The sequence below is a fragment of the Nannobrachium achirus genome, assembly GCF_963921795.1.
Source record: "Nannobrachium achirus genome assembly, chromosome: 2".
NCBI lineage: Eukaryota > Metazoa > Chordata > Actinopteri > Myctophiformes > Myctophidae > Nannobrachium > Nannobrachium achirus.
Genome location: NC_137811.1, coordinates 62363388 through 62384078, shown reverse-complemented (window position 1 = coordinate 62384078; position 20691 = coordinate 62363388). Strand labels below are relative to the sequence as shown.

General features: G+C 41.7%; 2 protein-coding genes across 3 annotated transcripts in view; one reads left to right on the top strand and one right to left on the bottom strand.

The window, feature by feature from the left end:
* Positions 1-8229: 8229 nt before the first annotated feature.
* Positions 8230-13422, bottom strand: tpi1b (triosephosphate isomerase 1b). Its single transcript, XM_080749718.1, has 7 exons — positions 13217-13422; positions 10778-10901; positions 10458-10542; positions 9993-10125; positions 9744-9829; positions 9448-9535; positions 8230-9023 (listed from the first exon to the last, which is right to left on the bottom strand). The coding sequence occupies exons 1-7, from the start codon at positions 13323-13325 to the stop codon at positions 8878-8880; spliced, it is 771 nt and encodes a 256-aa protein (XP_080605844.1). The 5' UTR covers positions 13326-13422; the 3' UTR covers positions 8230-8877.
* A 7031-nt stretch (positions 13423-20453) lies between these two features.
* The window catches only part of lpcat3 (lysophosphatidylcholine acyltransferase 3), a 33439-nt gene continuing 33201 nt past the window's right edge, over positions 20454-20691 (top strand). For both annotated transcript variants that reach the window (XM_080738576.1, XM_080738575.1), the window contains exon 1: positions 20454-20576. In XM_080738576.1, coding sequence (XP_080594702.1) covers positions 20492-20576 — 85 coding nt within the window. In that variant the 5' untranslated portion in view covers positions 20454-20491. The remainder of the gene's footprint in view (positions 20577-20691) is intronic.

Genomic DNA, 20691 nt, shown 5'->3' with positions numbered 1-20691 from the left:
GGAGTTTACATAAGTAATGGAGGAGTGCAGACATTGGACACAGCCCCTTGCGTAAGCCGTACCATGTTCTGAAGAGACCCCGAAACTCTGGCGCTTCCCTCCTGCTATGTTCTTGAACTCCAGTCTGTTTTGTATTGTGCTCTGTACAGTATATTAGGCGGGGGTGGGGGCGGGGGGCAACAGTGATGAAGTACATTATGTGTAATATACCTTTATGCCAGAAGGAATGTGTACTGTACATGAGTCTCTCTTTTATGTCATTGCATGTAGCTAGGCGGTTAATTCTGAACTGGTGGAACTCTCGGTTTCTACTTTTAGTAATTGACCCCCTCTTTTGTATCGGAGGGGCGTTCTATGCGTATGCATGAGACCAGCGATTTTAGTGTTATCTTATGTTTTACGATCAATAGTATTGTTATTATGATTAATGTTGTCTGTTTGTTGATAATGATATAATTATATATACATATTATTTGTATTATTATTTTTTTACATTTTCATGGTATGGCAAGTCAGTTTTTAGTTTATTTTTTATTTTCAATTTACCTTGTGAAACGAGATGCAAATGCAAACAATGATGACTAAAAAAAAAATCTGAAAATAAATTATAATCTTTTTTGGTAGTTTCTTGCGTTATCCGTGAGTGCAACACTTTTCACTCTCTCTGTCTGTCTGTCTGTCTATCTCTCTCCCTCTCTCATTCTCTCACATACATGCAGACTTCTTGCTCCTTCTCTTTGTTTTATACAAGTCACTCATGCACAAAGCATATCGAATTCCTCACTCTCCTCCCCCTCCCCCCATTTTTTTCTGACTCTCTCTCTCGCCATCGCTCTCTCCCTCCCTCTCTTGGCGAGAGTGTAGCTAATAGGAGACACATGGGATGAGTGCGAGACATGGGAGTGGAGTCGCTCCACTGCACACCAGTCGCCCCGTAGAGCGAGCATTCCATACCGCACTGTAAAACTATAGAGAGGGGAATGAAAAGGAGGAGCTGAGGGAATGTGATTTAGTGGGGCTGTTAACGGCTCATGTATGTGTGTGTTCTCACTGCGACCAATGCACCCCCCCCTTCTTTCTTCCAACACCAGCTGGACTGCTATCAAGAGAATATGACCTTCATTTTACAGAATTACTTTTAGGCATGCAGATTAAGGACTGCTTTGTCCATGCCTAAGATATAAACTTGCATATTACGGACAGTGTGTTAAGTCTGAATGTAGAAGTAGCGCAAAGTTAAATAATTCATGATCATATTACCTGCTGCCTGCTTGGTGTTCTGTGTTCCTTGTAAAGTATCTGGTGAAGCGGTCGAAATTTCTATTTGCACAAGCATACAGGTTCAAGGCTGCTTATATACTTTAAAGGGAAATGACAGTCTTGTAGCTGTTGCAGGCATTGTCTTATTACCCGCTGATCATATCTTGTCATTCCTTGTCCTGTTAAGCTAATGAAGTGGGGCATATTCATACACACCTTTTAGTAGACGCCTGTATGTGTGCTGTCTTCCTAATACAATTAAAATCATCGTCATGCTGACGAACCACTGACAACAAACAAGAGTCGCCAGAGATTAGAATTAAGATGCTGACAATGGATTTACAACATACTGAATGGTGAAGCTACTGGATGTGGTTTGGGTTCCAGTGGTGGTGGTATGTAGGTTGTGTGGCGATAAAAAGTCACCTTGAATAAGTGTGTCGACATAATGTAAAGTATGTTCAGGCTGGGACGAATCTGATTTTGCCCTCTTCACATCTGGGAGGTATTCTTAGAACTCCATCAGTCCTTTGCCAGGGTGAATGAGGACAATGTCAGAAGTATGAAGGATGTGTAGGATTTATTTCTAGGACTGAGATCCAATGCTACCTTCCTTCATTTATTCTACTATCAGGAAGACTGAATGTTTTGTATGCACGTCTCAATTAGACAAATTCCAAGAATGCCTCGTTGATATGGTAGTAAACTATTATTCTCAGGAAAAACACAGCATAAGACATTAGTTGCACATAACTGCTGTCCTAGTATAATAACCATACCACTGTATATGCAGGGACAACATTTTTTAACTCTCCCACAGGTAGAATAATTCTATATTGTTGTAATTTATTCATCTATTTATTTATTTGTTCCTTCGTCACATCACAGATAGGTGGGGTCTTGCCACATCAGACAGAACAATTCCAGGAATGTAAAATAGGTTTCAGATAAATCTGCCTTATTGTCTGAAATTGATGGCCCTCATAGTATTGCACATGGGTGACACACTTTGACCCTTCTCAATCCTCTAACTAGCCTTAAAGAAGCACAATGAATTATCGACAATTAATATTTTTTAATAGTTAATAGGTATGGGACAACTTCCACGTTGACCAGAAACCTTCTCCAAGTCAGTTAATAGTCAAGAGAACCCAGGTCATACATGGTCATCAATATCTAACTTCCAAATCATGCTAAATATTGCATCCCCTAACACACACACACACAGACACACACACACACACACACACACACACACACACACACACACACACACACACACACACACACACACACACACACATGTTTTTATGTATTAAAAACATGCCTAGACATCCACAGCTCAGGAAGAAACAGACAGTTGAAGCTTTGACCATGTGAGACTGCTTGAGTACAGCGACACACAGGCCACATCCCAGGAGTGACACCCATGGGGACCTAGCAGACATTAATGGTAAAAGCCCTGTCCCACTCTGATTCCAGTGAATTAACTTATTTTATTACCCTGTAGACCTCTTTTGTCAGTGTCAGACTGGGTATCTCTCTTTGTTACCAAATGCTTCATTAGTCACTGTATGTTCCTCATTAATCAGATTAATCTTATAGCAATTAGCTGGGTGCTGCCATTAGGTTAATTTGGGAACCCTTTAATTTGCAATGGCCTTATTTCAGTGTTAACCCAAGTATAAATCTCTGGAAATGTATGGAATCAATAATTAAAAGGGGCTTATTTGTAACTCACTCATTGTCAGTATCAGTTACAAACAGTGAAATGTTGTATTTTTTAATGCTCTTGCAACATGTATTTTAGCATCACTGTGAGGTCTAGGTCTATCTATGTGTGACCAATGAATTAATGCCATCTATGTGTGTGTGTGTGTGTGTGTGTGTGTTGCCATGCAGAGGAGAGAAACTCCACCAGCCAATGGCTGCCTTGTCAATTCTACCACACTTTTGACAGGTACCAATTATCATTTGGGAGTTCTATGCTATTCTGATACAGTTTTGCAAGTAAAATAATTGAACTAACAGGCTGGGAAACTTTGGAATATTGTTTGTTTTTTCATATGGTACAGTAGGTATATGTTCCACATATTATAGTTACCATAACACTGTCCCTTACCTAGGACAAAGAAGCTATTAGGTTTACTGTTGGGAATCCACTAATCATTGTGGTATTAAGAGGATGGAATACTTTGCAGGGTGACTCGTGGGGGTTTGGCTTTAGACCCCTTGAAATCATAGTGTCCCAGTGTTTGCAATTACACCCTCGGCATAATTATGCAGCAATGTAGGCCGAATAGTGATAGGGTCAAATAAAATAATAGAAATCGGGTAATTTGGCGCAAATGTATGTTGGGAATGCCTCATTTGATAAACACTATCAAAATCATATAACATGAAACAGAATAGGTCTGTAGCAAACAATCTGAATACTCTCAGGCAGAAACATGAATGGAGGCACCATGATACCCGTTACTACCACCTGCTGGAGAGGACTGGAACTGCGCTTATATTTTTTCAACTTACTGCAGAAATTAAATCTTGCAGGCTAACTGTTGAATGAACTAAACTGAAGAAAAACAAATAACAATACAGTGACTCTCCTCGTTTTATTTTGTAAGAATAAAGTTACAATAACCGGGAAGGAAGTATAAAATCTTTATAGAATATGATTGTATTACTTTCATATTATGGAAGCAACAGTCATTCTACATAAAGGTTTTTAGGTCTATGGCCTATATATCAGTATGCATGCACATTAACTGACATTATTCACATTTAACGTTACAATAAAGTATGAAAGACACCCCAATACCCCTTTACTGAGATTTAGTTTCAGTATTCTACGTAAAAAAACAGAACAAAAAAACACGCCCATGGGAAGACAAATCACAATCACAGCCTAGAAGAACAACCTAAATACAACAATGTGCAATGCAGAGTCATATAGGCATATTAGTCTCTATAGGCATATTAGTCTCTCTCTTGTGCACGCTTCTGATGTGCCTGCCAAGAGACTCCATCCACTTGAAGGACTTCCCACAGTAGTTGCATATGAACTGCTTGCCCTCCGCGTGGATGGTCTGGTGTCTGTTCAGGGCGCTGGTCGTGATGAAGGCCTTCCGGCAGATGTCGCACCTGAACGGCCGCTCGCCCGTGTGAGTCCTGATGTGCGCCGCCAGGTGCGAGCAGTTCCCGAAGCGCTTCTCGCACACGGAGCAGCAGTAGGGCTTCTCTTTGTTCTCATCGCCGCTGCTGTTGGACGGGTACGAGTGGAAGGGCAGCACAGAGTCCTGCAGGCTGCCGCCTTTCAGCCCCGACGGGGAGATGAACTCCTTGATGTCCGACTCGAGCCCGTCGAGCTGCTCGTCGTCCTGGCTCATCCAGAAGTGCCTGCTGTTGGAGATTGTCTGCTGCTGCTGGCTCTTCTGGTGGTGGTGCTCCTTCTTGACCTGCGAGTAGGGATGGGACGATAAGCGATATTATCGTTTATCATGATAAAATAACACTCACGATAACCGTATCGTGGAGATTTAATTTATCGTGATATCGTCCACCGTCATGCACTGGGATCAATTGGTAAAACGTACATATAATATAGGTACGTATACCAAATCTCTATAGCCAATCTACAAGCTTGTAGCTCTGCTATTTTATTTTACAAATGTTCCGCCCCAGGATAATGGATGTTGTGGATATTTTGATTATCGCGATATCGTAAATCACGATTTCTTTGGTCACAATAATCATGATATGACATTTTCATAACATCCCATCCAGTGCAGGAATTTCATGGTTCATCAGTTTGGCCATATGCCCCTCAAACCAAACCAATGACATGACCTGAGGCCACAGTGGCCTTAATGCCCCAGCTGACTGAACCACATTCTCTTCTGTTTCTTTCTTGTCAATATGTAGACAGTAGACTCTGGTGTCTCTTGTCATGTAGACACCTTAACCCTAACCCTTTTTTTTTTTTAGTTTCTGAAATCTTAACTCTCCTGAGTCCCCATCTTTAAAACAATCCAGGGACTTTGATTGGTCCCTTAAATTCAAAAACTTCTTTCAATGGACTAAAATCTTGTTTTATTTGATGGCCTTCCTGCCCTGGCATTTGGCCTTGGTGCCCTCAAATATTGGACAACACCAAAGGCCAAGTGGCCTTGCCCCTAAAATGACGAAATTCCAGGCCTGATCCCATCCCTACCTGCGAGGAGGGCTCCGGGTTCTCCTCGTCCATGCTGCTGCTGGTGTTGCCGTCCTGCTCGTGCTCACAGTGGTGGTGCGACTGCGGGGGCTCCGGGGCCTCTCCTGCGGGAACAGGAGGGGGGATTGATGGATGGTTGTGCTGTTGTTGCTGCTGCTGCTGCTGCTGGTGGTGGTGATGAGAAGGAGGAGGAGGAGGGTTGCTGCTGTGTTGTTGCTGCTGCTGGGTTCCATATCTCTCCAACTGAGGGACTATGGACAATAAAAGACAAACGTTTCAGATGAAATGCACATGTAAACAGTAACGACGTAGAATTAAGCTGACGCTACGCCGTTCACGTAGAGATGATCTTTGATCTGCAAGATCGCAGAATCATTCAAACTGACCTGACTTGAGCAGCTTCAGCTGCAGCCGCAGACGATTGATTTCCAGGTCTTTTGAACGCAGGATTTCCTCCTTGTATTCCACTATCGTCTTTTCGACCGCTCCGAATATCTCCTCGGCCGCCGCCGTCAACCTGTCGTTGAGAAAGACTTTCAGTGACAGCATTTTAGACGTTTTCTGGGGTGAATTTGTTAGCTTTCACCGTTTAGCACCGTGATTTATTCTTGCCACTCCGGTGGACGCGTCACGCTTCGCTTGTAAACACTGACATGAATGGCTATGCAAGTGTGGCACTATCGCCGCCTCGTGGGGTGGAGTGGAAATGGGTTATTGGAGAGAAGGGCAACATTACAACACACATATGAAATACCAAGCATTTTAGTATCAAGTTCATTAGAGAGTTTAGAAACTAGTCTTTCGGTCCTTTTTCTGGGTCAGGTGGCTGTGGCAAACACCTGTAGGCCTATATCAGATGGGACCTTTACAATAATTCCAATAATAGATCAGAAGATTAGATAATTAGACTGGGTTCATTAAGAACTGGAGGGAAATTCAGATGTTATAACAGAAAAGTCTAAAATGTAAAAATGTAATCTACCGGTATAAGCCCAGGCCACAGCCACACCAATGATTCGCTTCGCAGCTAGTTGCAACTGCAACCAGCTTGCAATAACTTGCAACAGAATCCCCAAACTACAAGCTCACAGTGTGTCACTTTGTGCTGCAAGCTTGTACAGCTGCTGTTTTTGAAAATGTTTGAAAAAGTATTTGGAAATCTAATAGAGGGTATGCGCATGACATCATCATCATGCCCGGAAGTTATGCGGGAACACCTACTGAGTGGCAAAAATAAATAATTCTGGCCTTGAAAGCCCATAGATCTAAACAGAAAAGTCCTCTGATTGTACTAAACAACGTTAAACTCACTTTGCCACTCGATTTGCCATTCACTTTATGCATGCACATACCCTCTATTATGATAATTATTTTATATATTTGTACATACATTTTCTCTTCTGGGGGTCCCTGTCACAAAACATTAACATTTTCTGATGCTGGCCATAGACGTTGTATACATATCAATTTGGGCATGCTGCCTTATGTCTAATAACTGAAGCGGCACTCTTTATGTATAATACAGATCATAACAGCTGCAGGTAGCCTGTAATGGCTGGAAACCAGATGAATCTGCCAGATGCCAGGCTATATGTACTGTTACTGTCTGTATCTCCAGTTGGTGAAAGTATGTGTATCAACCGTCAGAAATCTGCCAAACACTGGTGAAAGAATACCTGCCTGTTCAGGTGCATCTGAGAGAATCCTGTTTCTTTCTGCCAGCATAATAGACACACTGTACACCTCAGTACCACTTTAGACCTACTGACTGTGGTATGAACCTGGAGTAATGATGCAACTCTCTCACTCAGAGGATGTTCACATCCCTCCTCTCTGTCTCTCTTGACCTCTATGGACACAGACATACACAATCTAATTAACACAGATGCTGTAGACCCACGCAAATTGAACCCCCAAGTCAATGCCATTCTATTATGTTCTAGGTCTGACCATTATCGTTCATTAATGCCATCTTTGGGTTCTGTGTTATACTAGCCACTCAGACATGCTTACAGTCTGACTGACAGTAGTGCCAGTATGAGTGCTTAATGGGCATAGCTATACAGTAGAGTATTCCCCTGGTACAAGTGTTCCTCGGCTGCTGTGTGTCACACGATCTGGCTGTGTGGTTTTGAGTCCAACAGATAAATATAGCAGTGAGATGCCTTCACTGCCATGCACCGCATTGTCTTAACATGACTTCATTCCTGTAATGATCTCTCTCTCTCTCTGTGTAAGCTGTATGTCATAATACCCCTCAGCATATTTTCATTTCCTTTCTGTCTTGTGTGACTAGTAATAACATAAGTTATTCAATCTTTCAGATTGATTTATAAGGTTTTATCTGCAATCTGAATGTTTTTTGAGCTTCAAAGGTTTCACATTTGTCTATGCAGAGGTCTAAGTTATATTAGTATAGTACAGTATAGTAACACCTAACATTAACTTAACTTTTGTAAAACAAAATCTAATGCCTGTAATGTCTGTCTAATATGACATATCTGTGTGACGTACAGTATGGCTCCAATTTGTGAAAGATTTCGGGTCGATCCAAGCCCCATTTACTTCCATGACAAAATTAAAATATCAATGAACAGTACACACATGTACAATATGTGGTTTAGATATTAAGGGGAAATAGATTTGGAAGTGGTGGCGATTGTGCGAGAACAGTTGGTAAGTGTTAGCACATGATTACAAAATCTAATGATCAAGACGATTAGATTACCTCCACAATAGAACACATTGAGACAGAAAACAAAACATAAGACATTGTTCCCATCTCTAAACAGTTTTATTACGATGTTTTCTTTACGGCCTTCCCGCCCAGCTACCCGTTGGCCATGACACAATATGATTGACGTGTGATGGAACACCCCCTTCTCAGCAAAATAAGCCAAAAAAGAGGGGGATAACAAACTTTTACTAAAGGGAGGGGAAAAGCCAGTCAACATCATAATTACACAGAGAGAGACACCTACAGTATATTAAAAAGACACGTGAAATTGATTGACAAGTGTGTCGATACTGTATGCACAAAGTTTTCAAGTAAAGGCATGGGTTGTGGTGTATTGTCCAACTCAAGCTACACATTTACTGTAGATTTCCCTTACAGCATGAGCACTTGTATGTGGGTATTGCACACAGACAATATTTTAGTGGAACCAACTCCTTTTTTCTTTTTCTTCTTTCAGTGCAGTACAATGCATGTCAACCTGTCCCTTCTTATTTTGTAACAAAATACTAAAAAAAGGGAAACACAGGAAATGACATCATTACACAAAAAAGGGTAAAAAAAGGATGAAAGGGGAACAGTTCTAAGTGCCGAGTGTGAGGGATCGATGATGCTGATGAACCCGAGCATCTGAATGGAGCTGAAATATGGATGTTAAAAACGAGCACCCAGCTCAATATTGAAACTCCATCGCCACCCTTGATTGCTTGGCATTGATGATTTCAATGAACTCTGGCTTGAGGGAAGCTCCTCCCACAAGGAAGCCATCGATATCCTTCATGCCTGCGAGCTCCGCGCAGGTGCCACCGGTCACGGAACCTATGGAGAGAAAGGGATAATGATGGGAGGAGATTATCACAATAAAGACATCTAAAAGTCATCCTCTAAGCCAGCTTAGAGGATGAAAATACTTTCACAGCACTTGACCACTTAAGCCCGGTTTTATATTTTGTTATATGATTGGGTTGTGTGGGGGAAATAGCCGATCTACAAGCTTGCATCGCTTGCCCCATAATAGGGATGCCAGGTGACTGATTAAGGTCACTTAGAGGTCACAAGAAAAAAGGAATTACTAGGCTACTACATGCAAGTGTGAGAAAAATAAAACAGACTAAAAAAAACAATGACACATTTTGTAATGCCATGACAACCACATTTCACCTGTGGGGTCAATAAAGGTCTATCTAATGAACCTAATTCATAGATTGTTTAATCTCTGAGATAAGCAGACAAATGGATGTACCTCCATAGATGATCCTGACAGAGTTGGCCACAGCTTCAGACACGTTGGTTTTCACCCACTCCCTCAGCTTGTCATGAACCTCCTGGGCCTAATAGAACCCACACAGAAGACAGACAGAAGATGGATGAGTGAAGGTCTGGTATCATCCAAGCAGTCAATTTAAGTGAATAGACTTCTCTTTCAGATGGTTTGCATTCATTAAGAGAGACATTGTATTAGACACCCGTCTAATAACCTGCAAAAGTGTACATCTGTGTTTAAACAATAAAAATGTTTAAATGTTTATCAAACTTTACCTGCTGTGGGGAAGCGGTCTTGCCAGTGCCAATAGCCCACACAGGTTCATAGGCCAGCACAACCTTGCTCCAGTCCTTAATGTTGTCTGAAAAAGGAAAAATACGATCAAGATAAAGCATTTTTACCCCAGGATGTAGCCATGAGCCATGAACCCATGGACCATCAACCTGTGACATGACATTCCATGGAATCTGAAATTATGGTGTGATGTCAAATGATTGCATGATGGGGTTTGTCAAGAGTGATACCTGCAAAGTGCTTGGTCTGAGCGAAGACCACCTTCTCTGTGATGCCAGCCTCTCTCTCGTCCAGCTTCTCACCGATGCAGGCGATGACCCCGAGGCCGCTCTCCAGAGCATGGGCGGCTTTCTGACCAATGAGCTATCAGAACACACAAGCGTCCAGTCACATAGTGGTATGGAGTAAATACAAGACGCACATTGTGTTAGATTTCATTGCCCTGCATGTTAGAGGCATGATAACATGACATCTTACTCAAACTATCATGGATAGGCCAGATTATGCCATCATGCTTGTGCAATAATGTATTGTTTCACTACACAATGCTATCACTAAGATAGTGATAAGTAAGACAGAGTGATGTTATCGCTTTTGCAAATTTACATAACATGAGCAGGCATGTTGCATTTTATTGGTACTGGTGTTTACTTCCTATATCTTTCATTGTGCATGCTTTGTGTCTGCAGACTTACCTCATCGCTCTCTCCAAAGACGTGGCGTCTCTCAGAGTGCCCCAGGATCACCCAGTGCACGCCACAGTCCTTGATCATTGCAGGGCTGAGAACAAGAAGTGCATCATAATATAAAGACAATCAATTTAATTCACAAACAACACTGTAATACTATTAGTAGGGCCAGACAATACATCAATATTGCAATTTGAGACTAGACATCATCTGGGAATATGGATATCACTACTTTCAAACATTTTCAAAAATGGCAGATCTATTAGCCATTTTCATACAACATTTATTCAAGAATTATATTAGTTAGATACTAAACAAAGCCCAACCTGATCTCCCCAGTGAAGGCACCCTTGGGAACTTTGTAGCAGTTCTGAGCGGCCACTCCGAATTTAGCATCCAAGTGAGACTTGGCGAAGTCCAGATAGATGGCTGGGGCACCGCACACGACCTCTGAAAGCATAAACAGGAAAAATGGACGTTAAAATAAATATATTTTGGGGGCTTTTTGGCCTTTGTTTATAGTTGCACAGTAGAGACAGACAGGAAACAGGAAGAGAGATGGGGAGAGACATGCAGCAAAGTTAGTCAGGAATGGTACTCAAACCCGCAAAGCACTGTCAGGCTACATTGCCAGCCACCCAGGCCAGGAAAATAGATCTTTGACTGAGCACTGAAAGGTAGGCCCATTCAATCTGATAGATACAGTTAGTTATTTGCATAAAGCTCGGTGTCACTGTCACCATTACATTTAGAGAAAGAGTTCATAATAATTTGTTTATATTTTGGTGACAGCCAGATTGTGTTTTGTGAATCCGATACGTTTATCAAAGTGTTATTACTAAATATTTGCACTGTACCCAGCATTTAATCAAGTGTGGTTTTGCCCAGCTATAAACATTTAATCACGTGTGGTTTTGCAAGTCAACATTACAAAACTCCTACCACAAAGTTCAGGCAGGGTACAGTAAAGTCACGCTCCAGGCATTGACATTCACAAGGTAACTGTATCTTCAGCTTTCGTGAGGCTCACATAAGGCCTTGGTAAAGGTCATTTATCCCTGGCCGGACACCGGCTCCCGCCGCGTAAAGGTCCAAGTTCAACCTGCAAAAGGTCGCCTCTGAGTGGCTGCATTCTGCTGAGGTCAAACCAAGGAGCTGGGGTCTCCGTTCAAAATGTCAACAAAAGAGGCAGACTTTAAATATCCTACAGGTCAGGATAATAAACTGGCTGAAATGAAACGGCTGAACTCTGACATTACATCCCCAGAGACAACTTGATGGGAAAATCCTACTTTTAGTTTCAGTCTAGCACATATGTCCAGTGTCCACTTGAGCTTGAAACTGTTCCAGTTTGGAGGGGGGCGGGTCCTAGTTCTAAAGGATCAAAGTCCAAAGCAGGCATTGACACTAAGGCTTGCCCACCTGCCCCCGGCAGGTAAATAAAACGTCAGGGCAGGTGAAGTTGGCTTTCAGGTTGCCCGACAGGGCAAGTGCTCATTTGAGAGGGGACATAAATGTTTATAAACACAACACAAGATATCTGTCTATCTAAACACCTGAACGTGGCCAGTGCGCTGTCTTCTGGTCTGTGGAATGTAAAATAAGAGCACTATTTACCTATAATGTGCTGTTTTTACTGTTGCTAGTGCTACATTTAAAAATATAAAATAACAAGTGTGAAACCATAGACATATTCAATCATAGCTAAAGTATTTGGTATTTGGAGGTATTGAGGTATGACATTTTATCGCACAGCCCCAGAAAGTAAAGAAATAAGTGTTAAATTGAGCGGTAATTAAAATCGTACCTATCATTTTATAATGGACGATTTACTTTTTGGGCAAGTGGGCATTACCTTCGGGCAAGTAGAACATGACCTGTACTTGCCCGATGGGCAAGTGCCTCTGAGACCTTAGTGTCAACCCCTGCCAAAGGATATTACTTGATCATTCCCTGTCCTCATGTTTGAACTTGAAGTATTTAATCAAACACTACAGGTGCATCAGGCCAGGACATGCCTACAACTAGCCCACACCATACATTGTCTAGCCTACTTGAGTACTTGCCAACTTGAAATGTGATAAGGGCGGAAATAGGCCTGTGCCTTGTCCTTTTCTTAATGGGCATCATTGTTCTACAGAGAGAAAATAAATGAATTAATGATTCGGCGTCGTGTAGGCCTGTGGCTATTGGAAGATGTCCAGACTCCAGATCACAGGACTGTACGTGCACCGTTTTCTCTGTCTGTGTCACAGTGTCACACACGCACGCACGCACTGCTGGCTGCCTCTGCACGACGGGGACCTACGTGCAGCTCTGAACGCACGCCCACTAGACATGGCTGAAAATCCCTTTGAGACTTCCCCATTCATCCACTGTATTACGTTTGGTGTGTCTTCCTAAAGTCGGATTTGGGTTAAAGTGCATACATTAAGACGTAAGGTTAAGTAATAACCACGCAATAATAGAATAATGTGCAGCATGTGGTGGTTGGTGTTCTCATTCATTTTAATTTGACTCTTGAGAAAAAAGTACACCATGATCCTGATAATCGTCTTTGATCTATAATTTATAATGTTCTAATTCAAGCCTGTCGCCGCTCGCGGCGAAAGTGCCAAACTGAAATGTAAAAATACGTGCGCGACCATTCAAAAAGTGTCACCATCGTGTCGTTGTCGCCGTTACAGAGCAGCAGAGTTACACAATCAAAGAGAGGAGCATCGATCACGTTGTGTGTGAGTGTGAATGTCAAATGTTTCACGTACCGACGTTGGGGTCCACCAAGGCGGCGTTCATGGTCTTGATGAGCTCGCCGAGGCTGGCCTTGTCGCCGTTCATCTTCCAGTTACCACCGACAAAGAATTTCCTGCTCATGTTTGCGGTTTGGTGGAGGGTCTTGTGTGCTGCTGTGGCCTTTTAGAACGGTGCTAACCGTTGATCCGGGTGGGTCTGCTGCCTGTCAGTGTGGGGCGAGAGAGCAGAGGACGGACTGTAGCTCGGTCGTTTTATCAACCCCGGAACCCTAACCCCGCCCCTGAGCGCCGCCTATTGGCGCTGCGACGACACGCCCGGCGTGGTTTAGGCTACTGGTGCCACACAAAAAAGATCCCATTAATTTCCCCCCTAGACATTTACAAAAAAATATTTATATCACTTATTTTAAGCCTAGAATCAAGCCATCCAGGATCCTGGTGAATCATGGCCATGAAACCTTTGATTCTGTGAAAAGAAAATGGTATTTATTAAATGTAGTAAATCATATATAAATATTCTTCCTTTCCCCTCCACACAGGCACAGAATCAAAGGTTTTATGGCCATGAATCTCATGTCATGATTCACCAGAATCTTGGATGGCTTGATTCTAGGCTTAAAATAGATGATATAAATATTTTTTGTAAAAGTCTATGGCCCATAGACTATGGGGAAAATGAATGGGAGATTTTTTAGTGGCACCAGTAAACCACGCCCAGACAGCGGGCATATCAATATCACGCATATTATTATCCAGCATGTTCATGTATGTCACTTGCTTGGAAGGAAGCAGAGAAGATCGCCCAACACCGAGCCGGCTGCAGGCAGAAGTTCATGAGAAGTTCAGTAAATGTCAAATAGAATTCCCTCGGGAGGGGTGGTTGAAAATAACCAGAAGTCAAAATAACCAAATCACTGAGTAATGTGAGTATCAATGATGTTATGAATGAGTTCAGCTGTGCCTGGCACAAAGTAGCCTGTCTCGGTCACATATCACTGTTGTACCTCAGGAAAATTAGGCTTGTAAGTTCAAGTTCAAGTTACATGTGTGTAAAAGTGCATTTCCCAAGCCATGCAGGCTAATAGAGGCTGTTTTATCCCAGGTTAGCATGCATACCAGTAGACTATCACTCTAAAATGTAGACCTATAGACTACATTATGTTAAAATATGGGTAATAACTATGTAATAGTTAGTTATCCCCCTTGGGATAATAAAGGTATCTATCTATCTATCTATCTATGTAATACATTGTTTATTGGTAAGAACTATATAACCTCATTTCTGTAATCATTCCTGTATTAGCTTTCATGGACAGCTTTATTGGTGACAATCATGCAACAAATACCTTTACACAGCAGTCAAACCTCAATCCAATTAACTCTATACGATATTTGACAGGGGATAGTCTACTAGGCCTATAGATTTTCAAGATTCTGTTTTTTTTAATGGCTCTATTTGCATCTCAAATAGAGAACAATCTTTGGATTTGAGTCCTCAATGTAGCAACAATAAAATTATAAATAAAGAATAGCAAAAGAAGAAATGCATTACAATAATCATTATGAGTTGCATATGTGTGCATATGGCCTAATGTTTCCAAAGGTGTCAATATTATGGAGGCATGTTTTACAATTAGGCCTAAGCCTATACATATTTACATGCTGTGTCCGCAGTTGTGTGTGTGTGTGTGTGTGTGTGTGTGTGTGTGTGTGTGTGTGTGTGTGTGTGTGTGTGTGTGTGTGTGTGTGTGTGTGTGTGTGTGTACCTCCTAAGATATTCAATGTGGCCACTAGATGGTGATGATAGTTGATGACAGATAGATGACTTACCAAAACCCATTAAAGGTCTCTACTCCCAAACTCAAAAGATCATAGCTGCAAGCAGTCATGAAAGGGGCCAAGCAGGATTATGTTCCTTAGATTTCAAAACTCTTGTAAAAATGCAGTCATCAGGACAGAGCCTGGAATCGAACCTGTGACCTTCTCTTTAGCAGGTATGCACTCTATGCATTGAGTTATACAACAGCCTGGTTTAAATCAACTTTTATAATAATAAAGTCCATATAAGCATCTCTAGCATGCAGGAGAGCAACTAGGGCAATAAGAATGCCATACCGGTACATGAACAGGAATCGAACCCTTGACAGGGGACAGGAATCGAACCCTTGACCTTCGGACTCACAGGCTTCCACTCTTATACCATTGAGCTGGAGGTCTGGAGCCAGAGGTGTAGTGGAGGGGGACTGTGGGAAAGTCCCCTCACTTCGAAAACTAGGATTTGGTTTTTATCAATTGATTTAGTTCGGGTTTTTTTTTTTCGAGACAGACCCTGTCCACCGATTGGTTGTGATATCGCCTGAACCAACAACCAATAAAACGGCTGCCTCAGCTGACTTTATATTCATATTCATATTACATCTGCATGTTTAGGTGTGTGCATGTCCGTGTGTTCATGGTTCATGGTCCATAGTTTGTCTGTAGAAGTAGAATGTGTCACGCAAATAGTTCAAAAATCCACCAGAAAAATGGGTTTAAAGGTACACTTGGTAACTTTAAGACATTTTTAATATATGTATGTATACCGGTATATATTTTTTATCAGTCATTACCTTTATCAGCCACTAAATTATTGTGCTGGGGTGTTTCCTTAATTGCAGAAAGACACATCCCCCTGGCTGTATTTTGCTTCTGTTCCACTGTTGAAGTTGGCATTCAAACCTGTGAGTCTGTGAGGGGGCCCCCTCTCCCGCCCCTCTCTGACAGGCATCAAACATGTACCGGTAGCTGTCTTTGAACAATCAACTCAGTGCACAACCCCTATGAAGTTCAAAGAGGAAAAGGGAAATGACTACTAAAATATTTATATACATATTAAAAATAGTCTTAAAGTTACCTAGTGTACCTTTAAGTGTTTTTCAAACAGTTCAAAATGGTGGAAAATCTAACAGCGGCAGACAGATGTGTTCCTCATGAGTCTCAAGGCACATGTGTAAGCTGCATGGCTTTAGGCCAGGGATGGGCAACTTTGATGATGGCGAGGGCCACTATTTCCACCTTCACTCCAGAGGGCCACATTGCATATTGCTACGTCCTACTTTGTCACTTTCTAGTATCTCATACAAAAGAAGCAAAAATAGCAGATACAAGCTCAAAACGCATCGCAACGCGATGCGTTTTGAGCTTGTAGATCTGCTATTTTTGCTTCTTTTGAATTGGAATCCTGAATTATTTTTTGTTATTTTTGTATTGGAATCCTGAAATGTAAAAGTTTGATAAACGCATTTAGTTATATACCCATGTTAACTTTATGAACCTAAATACAAATACCTACATTGGACTTGGACATAAAATAAATACATTTTAATACTACTAGTCATTAAGCTACTAAGACAGAATTAAAGCAGGTCATGGTTGGAATTATAACAGCTGAAATCAATAATATATCAGTATTCCAGTATTAACCTGCTGACTGCATTAAGTGAAGGTGGGGGCCGCATGTGGCCCCCGGGGGCCGCCAGTTGCCCATGTATGCTTTAGGCCAAACAAGGCCTGACTTATGCCTGTTTAAAGTTAGCATAACCCTCTACCATATGCCAAGTTTCATAAAAATGTAAGTGTGCATATGTGTTAGGGGCATAACTTGGGGAAAACTGCAATATTCATTGGCTCATATAAAAGCTTCGATCATTTTTTAACTTAACCACAGTTCAACATGATGTTTTGTTGGTATTGGTCCAAAATTCATGTGTACGTTTCCTGCACATGGAGGTCTCCCAGGAGGAGATAGATTTTAACAGTTTTTCACATTATCGAAAATGGTGGGAGATCTAAAGGTCAGAGGTCATAGGTCACACATTTGTTCCCCATGAGGAGACACCAGGGGCATAGTTCCGCCGATTTAAAACGAATCCAATACGGAACTAAAACGTCCTATGTTTGGCCGCTAGTTGCGCTGTTTTCCCCCCGCGAGGTACCAAAAAGAATTTGTCTACATTGGACCCTATTCGTTTTCCCCTTTGATTTTCTAACCTTAATAAACGTTGTCATAAATACTTTATGGTTCCTGTCGCTAGTGAAAAACTCCCTTTCAATCACCATGATATGCGTTTTGAGCAAATATGATCCCATTTATGTTAAACTTGATGATAAATTTGCGGGGGGAGTGGCCAACTAAGCTGATACCAGCCGGCTGTGTTCTTCTTCGTGTACTGTATTTCGGGAGGCTCCGACCACATTCTCCCATGTATCCTTGCGGTTCCACGTGACCGTTGGCAGCCAATAGCATTCCTTATGATTCCTGGGGTACCTTTCAAACAATGATGGCGACACCCATACAAGGGACAAAAAAAACGTCATTTTCGCAGCATTGAAAGCAATGGCTTCGCTTCGTCCATATTCTTTTTACAGTCTATGGGAGACACACATATATGTATTGGAGTTTCACGGCTGTAGGTCAAACAGGGCACGAGTTATACCAAGTGCTATAGCGCCGCCACCAACCTTTGGCCAATGAATGTGAAGTGTTTTTGTCTTTTCAAAGAAGATTCTCAAAGAGAACACCAGCACTCCTTTTAAGGCACTTTTTTATTTTATAAGATCGGCATGGTAAGCTGCAGAGCAGCAACAAACGGACGCGTTTCGGCGTAAAGCCTTCATCAGCGTTGCATGCTGGGGGCAAGGGAAGTGTCACATTTATAGTGTCCGTCGAGAAGGCAACTTCCTCTGTCCATAATATAACTAACAACTCCTAACCAACTAATACAATCAAGTGTTTTTGTCTTTTGGCATATCCCTCTACCATATTGCTGAGTTTCATAAAACACTACTGCACGGTTGCAAAAACTGGCGGAAGAATAAAACAGAGTTTCACGGTGCAGGTGCACCCGATCAGCACTTTCTGCTTGGCCCCTAACTAAAAGAATGTCTGACCTTAAAATAGGCCTATTGAGCACCTATAGTAGCCTAGCATCATCTGCCCCCCGTTCACCAGTAAATATGATGCTACAAATTTCCCATCCAATAGAGGGTATGCGCATGCATAAAGTGAATGAATGACAAATTGAGTGGCGAAGTGAGTGGTGGTGGAACGTCATTTAGTGTTGTTTAATGCATTCAGATAGGACTTTTCTGTTTGGATGTATGGGCTGTCAAGGCCAGAAAGTAGTTTTTGCCACTCAGTAGGCGTTCCTGCATTACTTCGGATTATGATGATCATGATATCACGCCCATACCCTCTATATGTATTTATAAATTAAAAAGGTATTATGAATGGAGTACAATGGACCACAATGGAAACAAGAACCCTGGGGATTTTTGTGTTATCCTTTTAGTATAACACTACTGTTAACAAACTAAAGTAGGGGAGGCTCTCTCCATTCCGACATGTCGCCACTCCGAAATGGACTTCTTATTGTCGGAGTGGCGACACTCCCCATGGGCCTAAGGTTTAGGGTAGGGGTAGAGATAGGGTTAGTGTCGGAATGGAGACATGTCGGAAAGGAGACATGTCGGAGTGGAGAGATGCACCCCTAAAGTAGGCACATACAGACATAAAAAAAAGAATAGCTACAAATAAATTAAGCAATAAAAAAACAAAACTATAATGATGATGATGATGATGATAAACTATAAAAGAAAATAAGACGTTACTGAGAAAACATGATTTCTGTAGCAAATTTAGAGCTCTGAAATAAGAGAGAAAGTGTCGACTAGTTGCTATGGCTGAGGCTGAAGTGTAAATCAGGTCTGGATGAAAAAATTGAAGAAAAGAAAATCCAAGCCGGTTGCTGGTCTGGGTCTAGAGCGGATACGGAAATCATGGTGCGTGCATACGGATACAGAAGACGGAATCTAGAGACTGGCTCACACTTTAATCATAATGTTGTATTCCAACTTCCAAGGGACTGTATTGGCATGAAAAAAAAAACATACGTGTATATTGCCAGTGCAAAACAAATCACACATTAATACCTTCATACTTTCCAGGTACAACGGAAAGCCTACCTTGTCTTCCCACCTCCTCGTCCAAATGTGCACTACGATTGGAGGAGAAGCGGTACTATTTACCATACCCAGCATGCATTTCGGTTTAACAATTTATTTTCTAAAGGAATCCCAGTAGGGATCATCTTATACGTGACAGAATCGTGATTCTGCAGTTATTAATGTTTTATCTTTGAGATTACCTTTTTAATGTACAAAAAGGGAAGAATTACGGTATTCAGCACCGTCAGTAAGATCTGTACTGAAATATGTGTATAACGCTACCGAGACGGCTATCTAATAGGAATTTTACTCTTTTAGTATTTCTCTAGCAGGTTTCTAATAATTAGAAGCCCCCTCTTGATGTTCAAACAAAATAATATGTCAATAGTTTATACAAATATATGTTGTTAATGTTACTCGCAGTTCAGTACTACTTGAAGAAGAAGAATATTACCTTAAAATGAAGAACTTGTACCACTATAGTCCTGTCCACCGCACCACCACTCACAGTTTCACTCGCTATTTCTTTTAAGAACATGTTGTTAAAAGTGCACCAGTATGCTGCTCGTTCTAGTACACATGATTGGACAGACACAGTAAGACACTTACATAACAATGAATAAACAAAACATTCTGCATAGAGCTAATCTTTAGATGTTATTTATTAATTTTGCCACTGGAGGGAGACATTTCACCGGCCATAATCCTACCCTGTCCCAAGCTCTATATTTGGCAGTAAGTGAGTGGTCACAGTCTGGGATAAAAGGTTTATATTTTAATTTTAGATAATTAGATAGTTGTTACACGAACATCAGTTAATTTCCCTCAGAGCCTGCATTTTCAATTTTTTGTAACCCTGAAATATAAAACGTCACTTATAAATCTCGCCACTAGAGGGCGACATTATACCGGTCATCCAGGTTGACACTCTACTACGCTCTCTCATTTATGCCTTTATGACAGTGAGTGAGCCGTCACAAACTGGGATAAAGTTGTTGAAAAGGATCATTAAATAGCTGTTGAACAAATTGTATTCAGAGGCTGCAGGATCAACATTTCATGTTCTCATTTCTGTTGTTGAAAGCAAACAAAAACACATAGACAGAATATAGAAAGGTGGCAAATAAAGAAGGCCAATTATACATCGTCGTACGACGGTGTGTACATCGGGGTGGAGAGGGGCTGGACGTTTCAAGCCAGCAGCAGGGGGGCAGATATAAGTGTGTCAGTGTCAGTTTGTAGATCACATCATCACCGCTGAATCACCGCTAGGAGCCACTTCCAGTTCCGCCCACACGAAAGATGGCGGCTCCCTTGATGGAGAAATTATCGGAGTCTTTGGGTTCCCCAGAACCGGCAGTGCGACTCATTCTGTCCGTTCTGATCGGTGAGTGATGCTTCTGTTAAACCGTGACAGCAACGCGCCGTGGTTCGATCAGATCAGAGCCGCAACGATCCCCTGGCACAGGTTTTATTTTATGATCTGTCTGCTGTCTGTCTGT